This window comes from Otolemur garnettii, unplaced genomic scaffold (genome assembly GCF_000181295.1).
Source record: "Otolemur garnettii isolate 467f Iridium unplaced genomic scaffold, OtoGar3 scaffold00051, whole genome shotgun sequence".
Lineage (NCBI taxonomy): Eukaryota > Metazoa > Chordata > Mammalia > Primates > Galagidae > Otolemur > Otolemur garnettii.
The window spans coordinates 9975456-9996085 of NW_003852446.1; the positions used below are offsets into that span (position 1 = coordinate 9975456).

Genomic DNA, 20630 nt, shown 5'->3' on the forward strand with positions numbered 1-20630 from the left:
AACTGGCTTTGTCACAAGGGGGGGTTTGGTAGACCTCAGTTACTCCACAGTGCCATACTGTGACCAAAGGAGGGTGAAGCAAAATGACTGCATCCCATGAACATCTTATTGTGAAGAATGCAGGGCTGGCTAGGAGAAAGAGATTTGGCCCCAGGCTCCTTCCCAGCGCCTCCAAATTCCTGGAAGATCATGGGAAAGTTTCATAGATTTTTTAGGACTTTGTTTCTTTATTTATAAAATGGCTACAATACTACCATCTTGTGTAGCTAAAATGGGTAGAGTAGATGTGAAAGGACATTGAAAGGAGAGTTCAACCTGCTGCACAACTTATAGGCAATATCATCCTCATCATCTTCTTCTAGATCATCATCATCACCATTTTGTACTCAGAGATGGAGTGTGTGGGTTTAGATTATATATGACAGTCCTAGCTATCGAACATGATGTCACTTGGGGAGACCTAAAGACTATACCACAAGTATAATATTCAAATTTAAATATTCCCTGGGGCTAGGTGGGCAGCATAAATGTGTGGTTCATGTTGGGGGATAGGGGATTATGGCGTAGTCATGGCAAACAAAAGAGTTCATGCCTTCCCTAAAAGAAATCTTTAAACATGGTTGAGGACCAAGCAAACCAAATCTGTCAACTGACTTTGATCCACCAAACGTCAAGTTGTGATCAACCCCTATATGCATCACCATAAGCAAGAAAAGGCTAAGGATGGGGAGACAATACATGCATGCACACATGCACACACACATACATATACACCATATCCTTGGCAGATGCTAGAAGGTTCTATGAATAGGTCTTCCTCACACATTCATTCAATCTGGAAACACTTATGGAATGCCCACTGTAAGCTATATATTATGCTGCATATCAATCTTGTTATGCCAAATTTTGTACCTTACATCCTTCTATTTTATGCCCTTCCAAGTTTGGGTTGTTTGTATCAGTACTATATTTGCTGGTAAAGCAGATTCTGTATCTTAAGAAATGAGTTCCAGTCTCAAATTCACAAATAAAGAATTATTACAATAATAGCATATTCATGAAAAGCAAATTACTTATCTTAGCGTTTAACATCCTTGTAACTATTCCTGTACTTTTAATGTCAACAGGAAAAAAGTAATGTCTAAGTCTGGCTGATACAGTAAATTAATGTTAATAACAGTTTTGACACTAATAGCAAGTTTCAAAAGGAAAAACCTCCAGTCTCTAAACTGGGTTTTATTTCTTAAAAATCACCTCAGCTTGCTGTCACCAGACTTCTCAAGAATAATTCCTGCTACTATTTCTCTTTCACCGGGAGCCTGAAACCACTAGGGTCTATAAAGTTTCTCTGAAATTATATTATTTCCCTGCCTTTGCTCACTCCAAATGGAGAAAACATCCACCCCTCAGGTGACAATACCAGGGCTTCTCTAAACAGATATATTTCTGAATCTCTGTAAGCAAATGAATGCCTACGTGGTTTCATTAAAAACCACTAGCTGTTTCCTTAGAGCCTGCAAATTAATTGTAAAACTGTGAACTATTAAAATATGCACTAGATTAAATAGGAAATTTAATACTTTATGTCATGGAGACCAGAGAACAGGGTCTGTACTTGTCTATCTGTGTGTTCTTCCACAGAGTCATGCAAAGACAAGAACACTAATAAATTTCCCATGAATTAAATTATCTGAGTTGAAAATTTAAATAGACCTGCAAAAAATGAAAAGGAGCCAGGCCTTGGCTCATCCTCTCTTGCCAGCTCTTTCTAGAAGTCATTGACTCTTGCAGCCCTTATAAACCTACTATACTTCTCAGACTCAGCTGATAGAACAGGGTTGTCCTATAATATCCACCTCTATAATCACTTAGAGGTCACTAGGCTTCAAGCAAAGCATCTGTTCCAACTTCCCAAATGTTGTTCTTTTTCTATTACTAATTGAGTATTTTATTTTTAGATAATCCTATAATGAAGGAGCTCAAATGAACAGAGACAGCAGTGGCAACCCATAAGTAAAATAATTAAGTCAAAGTAGATTTGTTAGAGACTTCATATATCATAATAGGAAGTCTAGGCTACTTAAAATCAGGGAAATCAAGTGGAATAATTTCTTTTTGTTTTAAATGGGAAGTGGGCTTTAAAAGTATCTCTTTCATAGAACCCTCATCAACTCTTCTGACAGTACTGGTTATTTACTCAGGAAGAGCATTAAATACCAATAGAGTACAAGGTAATTTTCAGAATTTTCTTTTCCCTTTCCATAGTTATCATTCAGAGTGGTATACAGAATTTAGGTAAGGAAACCTGCTACAGTCTCTCTCTCAGTTTTAAGATTCATATCCTGGCTATAGGCTCCAAAACTTTCATGCCTTACTCTAACACTTGCCATAAAAAATAGGGAAAATTGTGGTGTGATAGGCATAGATGCCGGGCAAAAGCTTATCTCTTCTTTCTCTCTTCCAAGCAGTGTAAGAACCGGGTTCTTGACAACAAAAGATGACCAAGGCAGCTACATTTCTTTGTATTCTCCTCCCCAAAATATAAATGCCAGCAGTTGGTCCAAGAGCCCATTGACCTTGTGTCACAACACGAGCTCTGTGCTGCCACTGACTCACTTTACTTTTACTCCAAAAGTCTGCATCATCTCTAACTGGGAGACTGGAATCAATAATTCCATATTGATAGAACCTCTATAATACCGTGTTTCCCCGAAAATAAGACCTACCAAAAAAATAAGCCCTAGTAGGATTTCTATGCATTGTTAAATATAAGCCCTACCCCAATAATAAGACCTAGTGATGGGCGTGGAGCAGTAAGGAAGACTGGAATACCTTTTATCTGCCACAGCTCCCTTCTCCGAGCCATTCACACCTGCTGCGGTCACAGGCATCCTAATGTGCATGTGTGAATGGCTAGGGGAAAGGAGTTCATGCGTCACTGGCGCCAGCCCCATCAACAAGGTCGGCTCCTCCTGTCAGGTTCCAGAAGAAGATGACTTAATTGTATTTGAATAAATGTAGGTTGTTGTATTATACTTAATAAAAATAAGACATTCCCTGAAAATAAGCCCTTGTGTGTCTTCTTGAGAAAAAATAAATATAAGACAGTGTCTTATTTTGGGGGAAACACGGTAATAGACACTCAATTACCAAATGGCTCCCAAGCTCTAGACAAGAAATAGAAACAGATACCAGACCTGGCTTTAGGTGCTATTGGTACTATATTGATGGGTAAAGCAGAATAAGGAAGTGATATGGACTTGAAGTCTTTCAGGCTAATGCCCAAAGCAGAGACCACATAGTAGACTGAGATGAGCACCCTTCAGTGGCTCCATAAAAAGGATAAAATGAAAACACTCATCATTGTGGGGCCAAGTGAAACAATTACATACCCATGCTCCATCAGGTCCAAACAGTTCTAGAAAGTTGCCAATGAATTCCCTTGACTTCTCTTCCCACTTTTGAATTAGATCATGACTCTTTTCTTCCACCCTATTCACAAATTCCTTTGATCTTTCCTCCACATTCTTGACTTTTTCCTTCATCTTGTCTACCTGGTTCTGGAAACGATACTTCTTCTCCTGGTTGAAATTTACAAGAGAAAGAGGCAGATTTACCCAAAAGAGCATGAGAGAGATCAATCATTCATACTAATGGTCACATTTATTTCAACTTGCATTTGTTCCTCACCTAAAGAATCAGGATGTTATTGCTTCCCAAGAGCTAAGTTGATGGGAAGGCATATTTCTTACAAGTCACTTGTCATTAATCCATTTGGATATGTAAAGGGAATTATAAGCAGTTTTAATATTTTTTTGCTTTTAAATGTCTATGAGTTGAATGTACTTATATAAGAAAAGAACAAAAATATACAATTGTCCTTTTGTATGGGTAGATACTGAGCAAACATCCCTACTCAGTTCTGCTGAGACATAAACAGAAGTATGAATTGTGCACAGAACAGCCACTCAGAGGCTGTGTCCTCTGTTCTCCTCAGACATTGTTAAAACCAATATTGCTTGAAGTAAGTGGGTCACTGACTGGGTCTTAGAAACCACATGTTATACACGAACTAAAATTTTCACTGTCATGATGTTTTTCACTAAGGCAACTAAATTGCATCATTTTCCTTCAGGGGGAAGGAAGCTTTTGTTCTGCTAGATTCTCTTGAGTTGGATTTTTTTCCTTCTTACAGTTTTTCTACAGCAATGAATTAGCTATGTGCCTGGAAGCCATCGTTTATTGGGAGAGTCATGTGTTATTGGTAAATCTCAGTTTCTTCATCTTTCAAATGGGGATGATAATCATCTCTACATTAAAGGGTTGCTGTGACAGTAAAATAGGAAAAGGCATAGGTCAGACATAGTTCATGCCCATAATCCCAGCACTTTGGGGCTGAGGTGGGAGGGTCGCTTGAAGTCAGGAGTTTAAGAATAGCCAGGGCAACATAGCAAGATAGCAAGACCCCAGATCTACAAAACAATTAAAAATTTCCTAGGCCTGGGGATGTGTGCCTATAGTCCCAGCTACTCTGGAGGCTAAGACGAGAGGATCAAGCTTGAGCCTAGGATTTTGAGGCTGCTATGAGCTATAATTGTGCTACTGTACTCTAGCCTGGGCAACAAAATGAGACCCCGTCTCAAAAAACAAATAAAAGAAGGGGTACCACCTAGCCCCTATCACAATGGCCATTATTAAAAAATTAAAAACCAATAGATATTGGCATAGATGTGGTGAATAAGGAACATTGTTACACTGTTGGTGGAAATGTAAACTAGTACAACCTCTAGGGAAAAACAGTATGAAGAGTCCTCCAAGAAATAAAAGTAGATCCCACAATCCCACTGCTGGGTATGTACCCAAAGGAAAAGAAGTCATTATATCAAAAAGACATCAGTACCTGAATGTTTATCATAGCACAATTCAGAAAGTGCAAAGATATGGAAGCAACCTACATACCCATCAATTGATGATGCATAAAGAAAACATGTTATGTGTTATTTATATACATGGACTACTACTGAACCATAAAAAGAAATGAAATAATATCATTTGCAGCAACTTGGATGGAGCTGGAGAACATTAGCCTAAGTGAAGTATCTCAGGAATGAAAAAACACACACCTCATGTTCTCACTAATAAGCAGGAGCTAAACGGTGGGTACACACAGTCAAAGTGGTGCAAAGGACATTGGAAACTAAGAAGGGGAAAGGGTAGGAGGGGAGTGAGGGATAAACACTTACCTATGGTTACAATGTACACTATTCTGGTGACAGGCACACTAAAATCCCTGACTTCAGAATTATATAATTCACTCATGTGACAAGAACACTTGTAGCCCCTAATGTTTTGAACTAAAAATTATTATTAAAAAAGATAATGCACATACTGTGCTTGGTACAAAACCTGACATTTAGTAAATGCTTAATGCGTGTTTGCTGTTTCATTAGTATTAAGTGGCATGGGCATTTACCTGTGTTACCTGGTGACAGTGGTATCAAAACTATAAATATAATATGAGACAAAGGGTCTTCCCCCATGAAATCAGATGTTTTCTCCTAGAGTGGAAATAGGTTTATCATTTCCTTTACTATGTGAAACTAAAGTTTATTTTGCATTTCTGAATTTTTTGAGACACGTGGAAAACTGCGAAACTGGGTCAGGATTCCCTGACCTAGACCTTCCAAACCTTACTGCAGCCTTGGGGTGTGGTATGAGATTCCTGTGCTGTCCCTGAGCTACCTGTTACACATGTATGCTAGGGGAAGTTACTCTGTCTTTTACGACTTACCATGTAATCTCAGATGAGCTGTTCAACCTCTCTGGGCCTCTGTTTCCTCATCTCTATGTTAGACATAGTATTTATACCCACCGTCGTAGGCTTATTGTAAGGATTAAATGAAATAATCCAAGATGGGCACATGAGCTCTTTTATTTTTAGTTGTTGGCTTTATATCATTCTCCCCCCTCCTCCCCATTCATTCTGCACAGAAATAGTTACTACATAAAGCTCTCAGGGCAGCATAGACTAGGAGGATGCGCACTGGACTGGGAGTCATGAGCTCAGAAGCTGCAGCTGCCTGCACCTCTCCCTTACTGAAGGACCTTATCCAGGTACCTTCTCTGGGCTGTTTTCATCATCCCAAAATCAAGGGACTCACACTGGCTGACTGACTCCTATCAGGACCCTGCCACCTCTGTGGTTCCATGATTCATCTATATGCCTATCCAACACATTCAATTTCGTCTCTGAGCTGCAGCCATGATCATGGTCACAGGAAGGCAGCAAGCATATCAGCACTGTCTGCATGGTTCCTTGAGCTAAGTGGCTTATCTAAAGGTTTAAAGAGAGTGAGCAATAAGTTTTGGAAATGGCTCGACATGCTTGGATGGTTAACTGAATTCAATTTAAAAGAACAGACAGTTTAATTTATTGAAATAACCAGGGCTTTATTCTCTGTAAGATACCAAATAATCACTTTGACTGAATTATGTTCAGTCACTTGTTCTGGTGCCACTCGAACCCAGCATTTTCCATTTTGTTGCCCAGCTTTTATGAAGCCACAGAGCCTGGACTTTCCAACACTCCACTCATGAGGACAATTAATAATCACTGATTTACAATTAATGAACCCCCTCCAATTTTGAAGGTACCAATGATGAATTGGGTGATCTGCTGGATAATTATGGCTATTCATAATTCTTAAGTATCTAGTTTTAAAGACAAATTATGCTTCAGAAATATAGTATCTATTTTGGGGGATTGGGATTCTGTATGGATGGAGGGTTCTTGTTTTAATCAAAGACATCAGCCCCTCAGAGGCCAGACAAATACAGTTGTCTGGAATCACTAACGTCACCTCCAGCAACTGGGCTCCCTTCTTTGCTTTTTAACAGCTTGTTTTGCTTGTTTTAAAGATTGTTTTAACAATTGCTCTATTATTAAACTAACAGCAGCTCTGTGGGAACAATACGGTAGCACTCTAGAAGGAAGCCAAAGACTTTAGACTTTATTTAAGCAGCTATAATTTCTTTGGACAATAAAAAAAGGCTGTTAAGGTTTCTAATGAGCATCTGTAAGGCCTTAATCAAATGAAATTTAAAAAAACGTTAAGACAAGAAAGTTTTCTCTGGGTTTAGCTTTCCATTGCCTCTGTCCTCCTTCCTACCCTTTGAGCAGAAGACAATTCTTATCTTTCACAAGGGTAAGATCTCCCAGAAACCCTTCAACCAAGTCTAAAAACTCTAAAGAGGGAGGTTGAGGCAGAAGCAGGAAAAGAAGAAGCTCCTTTATAAAATGTGAAGCTCATTTACCTATATTCTTTAGTTAACTTATGATACCTCTTTGGTCATTGGTTTCCTCATCTATAAAATAGGGATAATAAGCTCAGCTCCCGTAGCACAGTGGTTACAGCACCAGCCACATACACTAAGGCTAGCAGGTTTGAACCCAGCCCAGGCCTGCTAAACAACAATGACAACTGCAACAAAAAATAGCCAGGTGTTGTGGCGGGCACCTGTAGCCCCAGCTACTTGGGAGTCTGAGGCAAGAGAATGGCTTAAGCCCAAGAGTTTGAGGTTGCTGTGAGCTGTGACACAACAGCACTCTAATGAGGATAAATAAATAAAATCGGTATGATAATACATCATTGGGTTGTTATATGGGTTAAATGAGACAATAAATGCAAAACATTGAAGAACACTGCATAGCACATAGTAAGCACTTAAAAAGCAGAAGCAGTGGTGGTATAATGTGGTTGTCTGAGAGGGTGTGTGGTGGCACACTTACATTTATAAAGCTGACATTCAGTTCCTTGGCTGTATACCCTCTCTGGAGGTTGCGTCGAGCATAAACATCATAGTCGCGGACAATTCTGGTGATGATGTCCGAAGTTGAGATGCCTTCCGTTCTCTGGGTTGGAATAAACATCCCTGTGCAGGTAGGAAAGAAGAAAGAAAAAGGAAAAGTTAACAATTGCCTCAGTTGACCCATTTCCTTTAATGGCCTCCCTTTCCAGGACAAAGTTGGAGCTCTGGGGTGTGCCAATGAGGTCTTCATGTCTAGCCCTAGCTGACTCCTCCAGCCTCATTCCCATACATTCCTCCCTATCACAAACACTATGTGTTCACCATCCCAGACTATTCCCAGGATGCACCACGCATGTGCCAGGCTTCTGATGTTTGCTCATGCTGAGCCCTTCCTTTCTGCCGGGGAGACCTTGTACCTGCCCACATCACCTGCACAGTGCCGCCTCATCCCATAAGGTCCAGATTGAAGGTTGTGCCTCTGGGAAATATTTTCTGACATCACTAGGCAAAATCCACAATGTTTAGGACATAACTTGTCTTCCATCAAGAAATGTATTTTTCATGTCCGCCTCCATGTAGAGTGAACATTTTGAAAGCACAGATATTGCTTAATTGTATTTGTAACCCTAGCACCCAGTTCAGTGCTCCTGTATCTGGAAGGTACTCAATAAATATAAATTGAGTGAATGAAGAACAACAACTGAGTCAATGAATTGGATCGGGGCAACTCCTCGTCTTCTCCAAGGAAGTCAGTGTCTTGTTGTACTGAAGGAAGAGAAGAAAGTGTATACACTTTTGTTGTCTCTAATGGAAAGACAGCTCATGGGAGTGCTAGATGATTTTACCTTCCTCAGAACAGTCTACTCTGTGTGGTGGTTTGACTGCTCAAAGGCCCTTTAAATTAAAGTATATAGGACTGAGTAAAAATAAACAACCAAAGATGATCCCAAGTTCTAATAGAACTTCCTCAAAGTTTTCAAAGATATATCTGTGTCAATCAATCCATACAGCACTATAAATAAAGAGGTCACGAATATTACCAAAGACAAGACGCTACATTTGTACTGTCAATTGAAATAAATGACATGTTATTGGCAACTGTGATCTTTCTACTCAATATCATTAGGACCACTCAATCAAACACATCAGGCATGGGACAGCATGATAGGCAGAGCCTAGAGACAAAGGCACCAGGTTCTCAGTTTTCAGTCTCAGGCAAGTCACTGAAATCTTCTGAAGACAACTCATTTAACCTTAGTCTCCTCGTCTGAAAAAGTGGTGGCTGGACAAGATAACCAGGACTCACCTATGCCATTCACCTCTCCCTCACTCTCCAAATCCAACCAAGCTCCCAGTCTACTTCTTATATGTTCCCTTAATTCACCTAATCCAATACCATCTTCTTCAAAGATCACAGCTACAGTCTGAAAACCAGTCTCTAATGATGTCATTTTGTCTGTCTCAACCCACAGAGCAAGGCACACAGAATGCTCTTACTGAATGCAAATCAGAGGCTGCTCAAACCTGTCAGTGGCTTTCTGCTGTCCTCTGAAACCAAAGCCCCTGTGCTGCACAACTGTAGGGGGACCATCAGCATTGTATTCTATGGAGCTGGGCAAAAGGCTAACTCTGACTTGGCCCCTGCACACTGGACTTCAGTATCCTGAAAATGCAAGCTTCCCTCCCCTCACTCTGCCACAGACACAATCTCTACCTGGTAACTTTTGGTCATCCACTGGGTTTCAGGTTTAGCGTCACTTCCTCAATAAAATCTCTCAACAATGAGACTAAGTCCTAAGTCTTTCTGTTTATTATTCCTTCCATGGGTCACTCCCTTTTCCTGCACATACTGCAAGATCTTTCTAAAATAACTTGTTCAATAACTGTCTTCCCCACCTGGCTATACGCTATATGAGGGAAGGGAGTACACCTTTCGTGTTTGCTTCTATATTCTCAGCATCAGTGACAGGCAGGCACTATGGGAAGGTTTGTTGAATGAATAACTAACTAGATGAGTATTGATCTGTAAGTGCCTTTCCAAATCCAGTTCTCTCTGAATATTTCTGTCTTGCAAGCCCAACTAGGGTGTTCCTTTGGAGTTTTCTTTTGACATCATCTACACATTCACAATCCCAGCAGCAGGGTGGCACTGCTGCTGTTAGAGAGGAAGCATCCTGTTTCCGACATTCTGTAGCTCAGAAGACATAGTTGGGATTTGCCATTAGGCCAAACACTTGTTTTTATCCCTTTCTAGGAGGAAAGAATTTAACACAAAAAACCAAATGGAAGGAAGAAGGGGCAAACACCCAAACACATGGACATAAATAGCACTGAGACTGAGCCAACTGTGCAAGGGGCTCTAGTGGGTGGGGGGACCCTGAGTGGTCCCAATTTGGGGGGCCTAGGATGACATTCTCACCTTGGTGGGAGCAGCAGGAGCTTTTTGGCAAGAAATCCATCCTCCTATCTTTCACAGACAGATATTTTACCCACACCCCTGCTGCTAAAAAATTAAAATGATCCTCTAGCTACTAATGGATTTTAGCAAGTCATTCAGACATCAGTGACATGAGCTCCCCCTTTCTTTGAAGCCAGAGGTGAGGTCTCTGTGTTTGAGTAACTGAAAGTACATCTGGGCTTGGGGAGAGATTTGCTTTGGCTGGTTGGGAGGTAGGTCTCTGAAAGAAGCCAAGCCCTCTGTTGACATAATGAGGCACCCGGCTTCCTCCAAATCCTAATTATTGCTCTGCTAAAAATATTCAGTAATGAGCATGATCAGAGAACCTTTTTTATCATGCTTTTTAGAATTGCAGCGTTTGGTTATGGAGCTATTTTAAGAAGCAGCAAAGCACATGTTAATGAAGGAAACTTTCAACAGTAGTAGGCAATATTAGAATGATGATGAGTAATGTGGACCTTACAGTCTATTTAATTTAAGCTCCATCTTCTCAACCAGCTTTGCTACAGGATTTTGACATGTAGTTCTGACAAGCAGAGCAGAATGTTGTAAAGCTTTAATTCATGCCCTTGATTTCTCTGGTTTCATTTAACTTGATTCTTTACTTTCATAATAAACCATGATTAGAGTGCAAAGCCAAATGTGGATGCTCAAGCCATTTCTAAGCATCTTTCTCCCACAATGAACTCTGGCCTTCTCTACTTGGGCCCTGGTCATTACTGTGACTCTCCCTCCTGGTAAGGAATCAGCAGAGCAGGTAAATGGATCATAAGGAAGAGTCCTTGTACGCATGAAAAGTCACACATAGTCTTATGCCTGTGTTCCCAGGGCAAATAAACCACCACCTGACTATTCAATTTGGAAAAAGAATTGTAGTGGAATAAAGATGGCCACAATTTCTTCCCCTTGAATCTGGGCTGGCCTCAATGACTTACTTGTGTTAAAACAATGTGGTATAACTGACTTCCAAGACTAGATCAGAAGAAGCCTTGTGGCTTCTTTCAAGGTCACTTGCTCCCCTCTCAGCTGCTGTTCTGTGAAAAACCCAAGCAACATGGAGAGGCCATGTGTGGGTGCCCCAGGGACAACCAAAACTGAGTTCCCCGATGACAACCAGCATTCAAAGCCAGTCACATAACTGCACCATCTGGGAGTCCCAGCCCCCACCAACATCTGACAGCAGCTGTTTGAGAGATGCTAGGCAAGAACCACCCAGCCAAGCCCCCACTAAAATCCTGCCGCCCACCAAATCATGAGCAAAATGAAGCGGCTCTTTTAAGTCATTAACTTTGGGAGTTGCTTTGTTATGTAATAATAGGGATGCTGGATATGTTGTACATGTTCTTATACCTAAATGACTGGAACTCAACATTTTACTCCCTAAAATCAGGGGAACAACTTATTCTTAGCTCACTAGAGGCCACTTACCTATAAAAAAATCCACTACCAAATGCTTGTTCCTACTCTACCAGGTAGCTGAGGAACTATCCCTCCCCAGGAAACACTGTTTCAATTAGCCCTGGGGTAACTCAGCTGGACCAGAAGCCTTAGTCTAGATCCTTCCTGCTCTATATGAAGTCTGTGGACCCATAACACCTAACAACCTGGGAGCACGTTAGGAGTGGGACTCTCAGGCCCCACCAGACTACTGAATCTGAATCTGAATTTTCACAAGATTCCATGGACAATCTGTAAGCACATTAAGCTTGACAAGCACTGGTCTATAGCAGGTCCTTATGGCAATTTTAGGAAAGGAGCAGCTGACTTACAGCTCAGATCTTACAAAGCCTTAAAAAGGTATTAATCATCCCATGCCATAAGCCATCTTGATGTAACTGAGGCATCAGCCGGTTTCTTTCCCCCTCTCCCTGCACCATGTTCCTCAGTGCCTCAGCAGCCTTCCAAGTCTGAAGTATGTGGGGTTTCCTTTCTCAGAACTCCTAAAAACAAGATCAGGATTTGAGAATGTCAGGCATCCCATTCTTATCCAAAGCTCCTGACCTCTGAGGGAGCTCTCTTTCTTTTTTTTTTTTTTGAGATAGAATCTCACTATGCCACCCTCAGTAGCGTGTTGTGGTGTCACAGCTCACAGCCACCTCAAACTCTTGGGCTTAAGCCATTCTCTTGCCTCAGGCTCCCAAGTAGCTGGGACTACAGGCGCCCACCATAACCCCTGGCTATTTTTTTATTTTTTATTTTTTGGTTGTAGTTGTCATTTTTGGCAGGCCTGGGCTAGATTCAAACCCGCCAGCTCCAGTGTATATGGCTGGCACCCTAGCCACTGAGCTATAGGCACCAAGCACTAAGGGAGCTCTTGTAAGAGGATGGTACAATCCTGACCACCAGCCCTGCTAGGGGTGGCATGGAGCTTCCCAGGCTTGTCCTTTGGGAGGGAATAAGTACATTCTATGTAACAGAATAATTTTCTGAACTATGATTCAATGTCGCTTTCATTTCTAGGGATCATGTCTCTCCTAAGGCCCTGTTCCCACTAATACTGAGACCTCCATCACTTCAGGGGGAGGCCAATGTAGCTGAGAATACATGAAACCATGTTCAGCCTTTGACACCCAAGACAGGTTCGTTTTAGGGCTCGTTGGAAAAAGTAAAGTTATGAAAGGCAAGAGCCAGGCTTTGGGGAATACAAAAAGGATGTTCAAAATCCCAAAAGTGTCACTTGAATTATCAAGAACCAGAGGCTGTGCAGACTTGAAGTATAGAATGTTTGGCTGTAAGCCCTGGAGTAGGAAGGCATGAAATCAACCAAGGGACAGTTTCCTTCCCTCCAGGAAGAAGAAAAGCCCCTCCTAGGGTTGAGGGAAGGGGCCCAGAAAGGGATCAGGAGGTGAGCAGCAGAAGTGAACGGAACAGGTTCTCTTACTCAGGTTCAAATCCCAGGGGCAGGGGCAGGGAAGAAAGAGACCCCTTTAGAAAGCTCAGAGAAGGGGGCCAAGCACCCTGTTTAGTGCCAGGAACTTTGGCAGGAAATGATCTCACAGAAGCCAACATGGAGAGGTCTCAGGAGAGCATTCCTCCTGGTGGGCAGGTCAGACAGGGTCTGACACATCATCCTCCCACTGCCCAGTTTCCTTTGACCTCCAGTAGATTATGGAGGACATTTTAAAATTGGAGGGGACGTTGTAGAGAAACACGAAGGAAGCCAAGATTTAAGGTTAGCATGATTGTACTTCAGAGAAGGGAATCCTATACTGGGGCTGTGGCCAGGACAGGCCAAAGCAGAGAGTGGCTGGGGAACAGAAGGAGGAAGTGACTTCAGTGTCAGAGGCTGTGGTAGGGGTCTGGTAGGCAGGGGTGATGGCTGAGCAGGTCTTGGTACCCTATAATTAAAGGTCAGCAAAAACCACATCCATGTCCCCTGCCAGGCCAATATATAGGCCTCAGAAACTTAGATCACCCAGAAAACAAAAGCAAAAACTTCACTCCACACACTCTAAGTGAAAACCTAAAAGAGTTTGAATTACTTCAAATGGCAATGTGTTTTTTCTATCATCTGTGGAAATCAAGGCTCCTAGTTGAATTCAGTTCTAGTAACTACCCCCACCTCAGTGGTGCCTTCCTTCATGAGGGACCGGATCAAAGCAATTCCCCTGCCTCAGAGCAGTGTCTGGTTCAATGTTACAAACAGAAGTCAAAACTAACCCATCCTGCCAGTCTCCATCTCTACCTTCACCTCTACACACCCTATACTACGAAAACAATTTATTTTCTCTAACTAGTCCATCTTCCTTCATATAGTCCCACCTTTGGACACACCTCCCTAGTCTACTGTATATACACTGTCACAGGCTTATGGTATTTTGGTGGAATTATTTATGTATGTATCTGCTCTCTGTGAAGGGTAAGGGCTGTCATATTTGTGTCCCATTTTCCCTCAGACAATTATTGCTTGTGAATGTTTTCAGGGGAAGTAGGGATGGGGAATCTGCACCCTTAAGGAAACTTGTGGCCCTCCTGGTCCTTTAACTGAATCCAAATTTTACATAACAAATTCTCTCACTAAAAGGGCTACAGCAAGCGTTTCTTGTCTCATTTGGTGATTACAAAAGAACAATTCTGAAATCATAAGGCTGCAAATTCCATACCCTTGAACAGGCTGCCTTGGGAGGCAGGGAACGCCCCATTCAGGAGCTATGCAAACATTTGTTCTACCAGGAGTTGACAATGATGCTGAGGAAGGAATAGGAGCCTGGGCTAATGACCCTGAGCTATCCACCCTACCTCAAGAGTCTGAAGGTCCATGAATATCAGGAAAAGATTATAAAAGCAGTAGGCTGAGAATGGAGAATGGTGGGAGCAAGCTGGGAAGAGTTTCAGTGGTCTCCAGGAGTGGGGAAGATGGCTATGATAGCAGGTGTCAACAACGAGAGCAGCTCTAGTATAATGTGAGGTACATTAGAGTTCTTGAAATCCCTAAGCATACAATAGCTCGCTAACTAGAGAATCTGTGCTTAATACATGCAGGAAGGTAAGCGTAGACAAAACACAAACACACCTATAATGCTGATAGATGAGATGCATGATTGTAAGATACTGAAAAATAAGCCAAGTCATTACAATGTTGATCCATTCTTTTTTTGCCTTTGCATGTGGTATCTGACAATATTACTATCACATAACAGGATAACACTAGAAATATGGCAAGACTGACTTTAGAGATAAGGAGCCCAGATATTAATTAGCCAGTTATCTGTCATATTCTGGAAGGAAATTTATTGGGAGTATAAAATAATTGCAATATGAAGACTTAATTATGAATGGGCAAAATGGCTGCCCTTTGAACAATAGGGTCCTGTGATTTTAGTCTGATGAGCCCTAAAATCAAGGGTCGGACCTAAAGTTGAGTAGTTTGGGGCTCAGGTTAATTCCTATACACACATAAATACCTCATGGTGTCTGTGTTATGACTGAGCCTTAGCACGCATCAGCAGAGGCCTGCAGAAGCTGCTTGGGAGACACCTGAAGTTCCAGTTCCCCATATGTATGTTGTATGTGCTGCAGCTGTCGTGGGGCAGATGTCTCTTATTACACCTGATTACAGTGACCCAGTGGAGAGGTGAACATAGGGGAAGCCTCACCTGCGTCCTTTATAGGCTTGTAAACATCATCAGAGCCAGCAGAAGAATACGGAATGTCATCATGAGCCACAAAGTCAATCTGTGAAGAGAGAAAAGAGTAATGTCACCACTGGGATAGATGTGCATGTCTATGAATTTGAAGGGGACTGGCGATCCCATAACACCTTTTTGAAATAAGGCAATTGCATATTACATTTATAGCATGGATCTGAATCCTTGGCTGCAAGGCATCTCCAGCTATCTCCATTTCCATGAGCTAATGGGAAGTAGAAGAACAAATGTTTGCTTTTCTCCTTTGTTGGTCCCTTTTCTTCTCCTACCTCTGATAATAGGGAGTATAAAATAATTCTTGGCCTTCTGTCCTCTGCCTCTAAACTTTCTCTTCGAAAGAATTCATTTGTTCTTTGGATTTTAATCACTCCTGCTATGTTGAGAAACCCAAATCTCCATTTCTTATCCCATTTGTAGAAATAGGCACCCACACTTAAGTGGTAAGTTTTTCTTTCTTTTGAGACAAGGTCTTGCTCTGCCACTCTGGCTGTAGTGGTGTGATCATAGCTCACTGCAGCCTCAAACTCCAGAGTTCAAGTGATCCTCCTGCTTCAGCCTCCCAAGTAGGTGGGACTATAGGCTCATGCTACTATGCCTGGCTAAACTTTTAAGATTTTTTTGTACAGATAGGGTCTTGCTATGTTGCCCAGGCTAGTCTCAAACTTCTAGCCTCAAGTAATTCACCTCAGCCTCCCAAAGTACTAGGTTTACAGGTGTGAGTCATCACTCCCAGCCTAAGTTGTATTTTATATTATGAAAATGAATTCATCTATTTTTTCATTTGATCCCCATAACTACTTCATGAAGTGGGCAGGGAATATGTTAATACCTCATTTGGAACATAAGATATTAAAACTAGAAAACTTGTTAGATTTGCCTAAAGTCACTTAGCTGCCTAGTGGTTTGATGACAGGTATAGGCTGCTGGGGAACCTGACCAGGCTACCTGAATTCCCACTGCAGCCCTCTTCTCTTTTACCACTTCTCGCTACCACTTTAAATTCAACTTGTCCTGAATTTAATTCATCCTCTTGAAAACTGGTGCTCACCACCAATGGCATCTTTGTTTTTTTAAGTTTACCTAGACCCCAAACCTTGGAATTGGCTTTCTTTCCCTACTTCCTTCATTTGCCATAGCACACAAGTCACAGGTTCCACTGTGTGTGTGTGTGTGTGTGTGTGTGTGTGTGCATGCTTGTGCATGTGTGGACTTCCTTACTATAGGCTCTCTCCTCTTTAAGCTGTCCTGCTCTGGCAGAGGGTATCCTCCTTAAGTTGTCTTCTAGTCATCCTTTTGCTTGCTAATCTTCATCCATTTCCTAAGACATCAAGTAAAACCTCCTTGCCTACCTTCCCAAGCCCTTTACAACAGGGCTTTACTCTACCTTGAGAGGTTAGTTTAGAGTGGTAACTTAATTTGTTGGATATGGTTTCCTGCCCCTCTACTTACTAGCTATATAACTCATAATTTGGTGACAAGAATTCAATCAGGATTTCTCTACCTCAGTACTAGTGACATTCAAAACTGGACCATTCTTTGGTGTGGGGACCTGTCCCGTGCATTAGAGGATGTTTAGCAGCATCCCTGGCTTTTACTGACTAGATGCCAACAGCATCCTTGTAGCTGTGACAACCAGAAATGTCTCCAGACATTGTCAAATGTTCCTTGGGGGAAACTTGCCCCACATTGAGAATCACTGGATTAAATAACATGATTATGTAAAAGTGCTTAAAAATTATAACTAGTACATAGCAAGTACTCAATAAACACTATTATTGTTATTATTATTAATATTTGCAGTATTCAATCTTAGTTCTTCCTCCTCTTCAGTGTATAACAACAACAACTACTTCTCAGGGTAGCCATGAGACTGAATTCAACTCAAATTAATAAATAGCATATTCTTAGCACAGTGCTGGGCACATGTCAAATAATAAATGGCAGCCATCTTCATCATTCTTTTCCACCATAATGCCTAGCACATGTTGAATATACAATAGATGCTTAGTAAAAATGTGTTAGTGATTACTGGAAGTAAATCATATTGTACTTTTCCCTTTTTCTTTTTTATTCTTGCTGGGAAATTGTCTCCTCCGCTATTACCCATGCACATTTATCAGTGTTCTCTATTCTCTTCTGCATCGTGAATTTAAAAATAGAAGAGAAAATTCTTAGAACAGCTTAATCTTATTTTTTTTTTTGTACTGCTTATAAAAGGAAAGAATAGCTCCTAATGTGGGGCTGGTAGGGAGATACAAAGCACATAATTTGATGCAGATCAAAAGAATTTCTCATGTTTTCAACTAATAAAAATCTTATGTTAGTAGGAGTCTCAGGGTTGCAAAATCATAGCCTTAAATGCTGATCCCTGACCTTCTGGATAAGATATGTGTTCATTTGTTCTGTGAGAAAAAGATGTCTAGGAATCTATAGGTAATGATGGTGGTGATATCATGACAATAACACTGTTGGAGCTCTTGCTATGAGCCAGCCAGTATTCCAAATGCTTTCCTTAGATTATCTCATTAAATCCTCAAAATGGCCTCATGAGGAAGATACTAATATCATCCCATTTTATACTTGAGATAAATAAGTACAATGTGGTTAAATATCTTGCTCAAGGGCCTGCAGTTAAGAAGCATTAGAGGCAGGATTTGGACCTGGGTGGTCTAGCTCCAGTGTCCACACTTGAGGAAGTGAGAGGGTCCCAGTCCCCAGGGGTGGGCAGAAGAGAAGTGCTACAAGAGACACCACACCACGGTTCCTGAAGTTCCCTTTTTTAGAAACTGGAAGTCTTTGGGCTCTCTGCAGTCTTGGCTGCAAAAACAGATTCCTTAATCCTGCTACTCACAGAACATGGGAGAATGACAAGTACCTTGTGTTTTTCCAGAAACTCTGGTGTGAGTGTCCAAGGAGCATCTCTGATTACTTCATCCACATAGCGACAGTGTCTGAGAGCTTCATATCTCTCTGCTTCATTCATCACAGTGAAACCTTTGAATTTGTGGGTGAGATCATCGCTGCAAACTGAAACAGGCAAATGCATTAAGTGCCCGTTACCTGGCCCAGGCCCTGTTCACAGCCACCCTGGTGCAGACATAGCTTCTTCAGCAAGACAAAAGGAGCACAGCTTCTTGAGGTGCTTGGCATAATCGAACGCAGCTTTTTACAGAAACAAAGGAGAGGGAGAGTAAAGCAAGCTGAAACCCACCGGCAATTCAGAATTTTACAGTGCTAATTACATCTGCATTCTCCACTGAGGCTTTTATTAAAATCATTCTCCACTCTACCTAATATGACTTTCATATCTTTTTATTTTCCCATACCCGCTCTCAGTGAAAATTACTATTCAGAAATAAAATGACCAAATGAACAGAGACGAGAGAGAGGAGAGGAGCCAAGAGGCCTGAATTAGAGAAGGTTTGAACAATCAATTCCAATTCTTTTACTAGCTCATTGTACTTAGCAACGCAAGTGTGACACACTCCCTCTCTCTCTCTCTCTCTCTCACACACACACATACACACACACTTCTGCTTCCTGGACTGAGATCCCACACATCAGGTCACATAATTAAGAGGAGAAAGTCACATCTAGCAGAATTCATCCTTCCTCTCTTATCCCTTCTAGATCTCAGGTTCCTGGACTCTCAAATGGGGATTTTAATATCCACTATCAGCCCTAGAAAGGATTTTTTAGGGGTCTACATACAAGTATCTTTTTTTTTTTTTTTTGAGACAGAGCCTCCAGCTGTCCCCCTGGGTAGAATGTCGTGGCATCACAGCTCACAGCAACCTCCAACTCCTGGGCTCAAGCGAGTCTCCTGCCTCTCCCTCCCAAGTAGCTGGGACCACAGGCGCCTGCCACAACGCCTGGCTATTTTTTTTTGGTTGCAGTTATCATTGTTGTTTGGCAGGCCGGGATGGATTCAAACCCACCACCTTAGGTGTATGTGGCTGGCGCCTTAGCCACTTGAGCCACAGGCACCGAGCCTATATACAAGTATCTTAAAATAAACTGAACAATAAATATTATTCACTAGCCTATCTTTTGATTAGCCAACACAGCTCTTCTAAGGTTTCCTATATGTCGGAAAGAAATGTCATTGTGGGTACAGTCCCTGTTTAATCAGAATCTTGGTGAGGGTCTTACTGTAGCCATTCAGAACTACCCTAACTGCTTGAGATCTTTTTCCTTCAAAGTGTTACGTACACACAATAAATTCACTAATTTTAAGTACATAAGCTATGGCTTTTAAATTTAAAAAATTTTAATTGACACATAATAATCGTACATGTTTATAGGATACAGCATGATGTTTTGATACATGTATACATTATATGACAATCAAATCATGGTATTTAGCAATCCATCACCTCATATTTTTATCACTTCTTTGTAGTAATAACATTCAAAATCCTCTCTTCTCAGTATTTGTAAATATACAATGCAATATTGTTAATCATAGTCACCCTAGCTGTGCAAGAAAACACCAGAATTTATTCCTCCTATCTAACTGTAACTTTCTACCCACTGACCAAACTCTTCTTATCCCCTACTCCCTACCCTCCCTGGCCTCTGGTAACCACTGTACAATTCTACTTCTATGAGATCAGCTTCTTTAGATTCCACATGTGAGTAACATATGTACACAACTAAATACTATTTAGCCACAAAAAAAGAATGAAATCCTGTCATTTGCAGCAACATGGATGGACCTGAAGGATAAGGGAAATAAGCCAGACACAGAAATACAAATACCACACGATCTCATAAGATGTGGTTTAAAAACAAAAACATGATCATTTTCTTGGAACCTAATAATGGCCCACATCTAGAACCAAATCTGTTCATAAGAGGAGGTGCAGCCAATGACCACACTTAGCATCCTTGGAAAATCATCTATTGCAGTCCCTTCACATAACTGTGCATTCAAACCATCAACAAAATGGCAGGCTCTGCCTTGAAAGTGCACCCAGAAGCCATACCCTTCTCACCGTCTACACTGCTCCCACGCCAGCCCCTTCACCATCCCTCCCACAGATTATTGCTATGCCCTCCTAACTGTCCTGATCCCACCTTGCCCACTCACAACAGCCTGTTCCCATCAGCCAGACTTAGAATCCTCCTTACATCCCTCAGGATAAAAGTCAAAGTCCACCAGTGGGCCCCTGTAAGACCCATACCTCTGCCCATGCCTTGCCTCTCTGGCCCAT

General features: G+C 41.5%; 1 protein-coding gene across 1 annotated transcript in view; it reads right to left on the minus strand.

The window, feature by feature from the left end:
• The window catches only part of PCYT1B (phosphate cytidylyltransferase 1, choline, beta), a 75179-nt gene that overhangs the window by 8166 nt on the left and 46383 nt on the right, over positions 1 to 20630 (minus strand). The window contains exons 4-7 of the mRNA XM_003791918.1: positions 18290 to 18441; positions 15364 to 15442; positions 7790 to 7932; positions 3393 to 3581 (exon numbers count right to left, since the gene is read on the minus strand). Coding sequence (XP_003791966.1) covers positions 3393 to 3581; positions 7790 to 7932; positions 15364 to 15442; positions 18290 to 18441 — 563 coding nt within the window. The remainder of the gene's footprint in view (positions 1 to 3392; positions 3582 to 7789; positions 7933 to 15363; positions 15443 to 18289; positions 18442 to 20630) is intronic.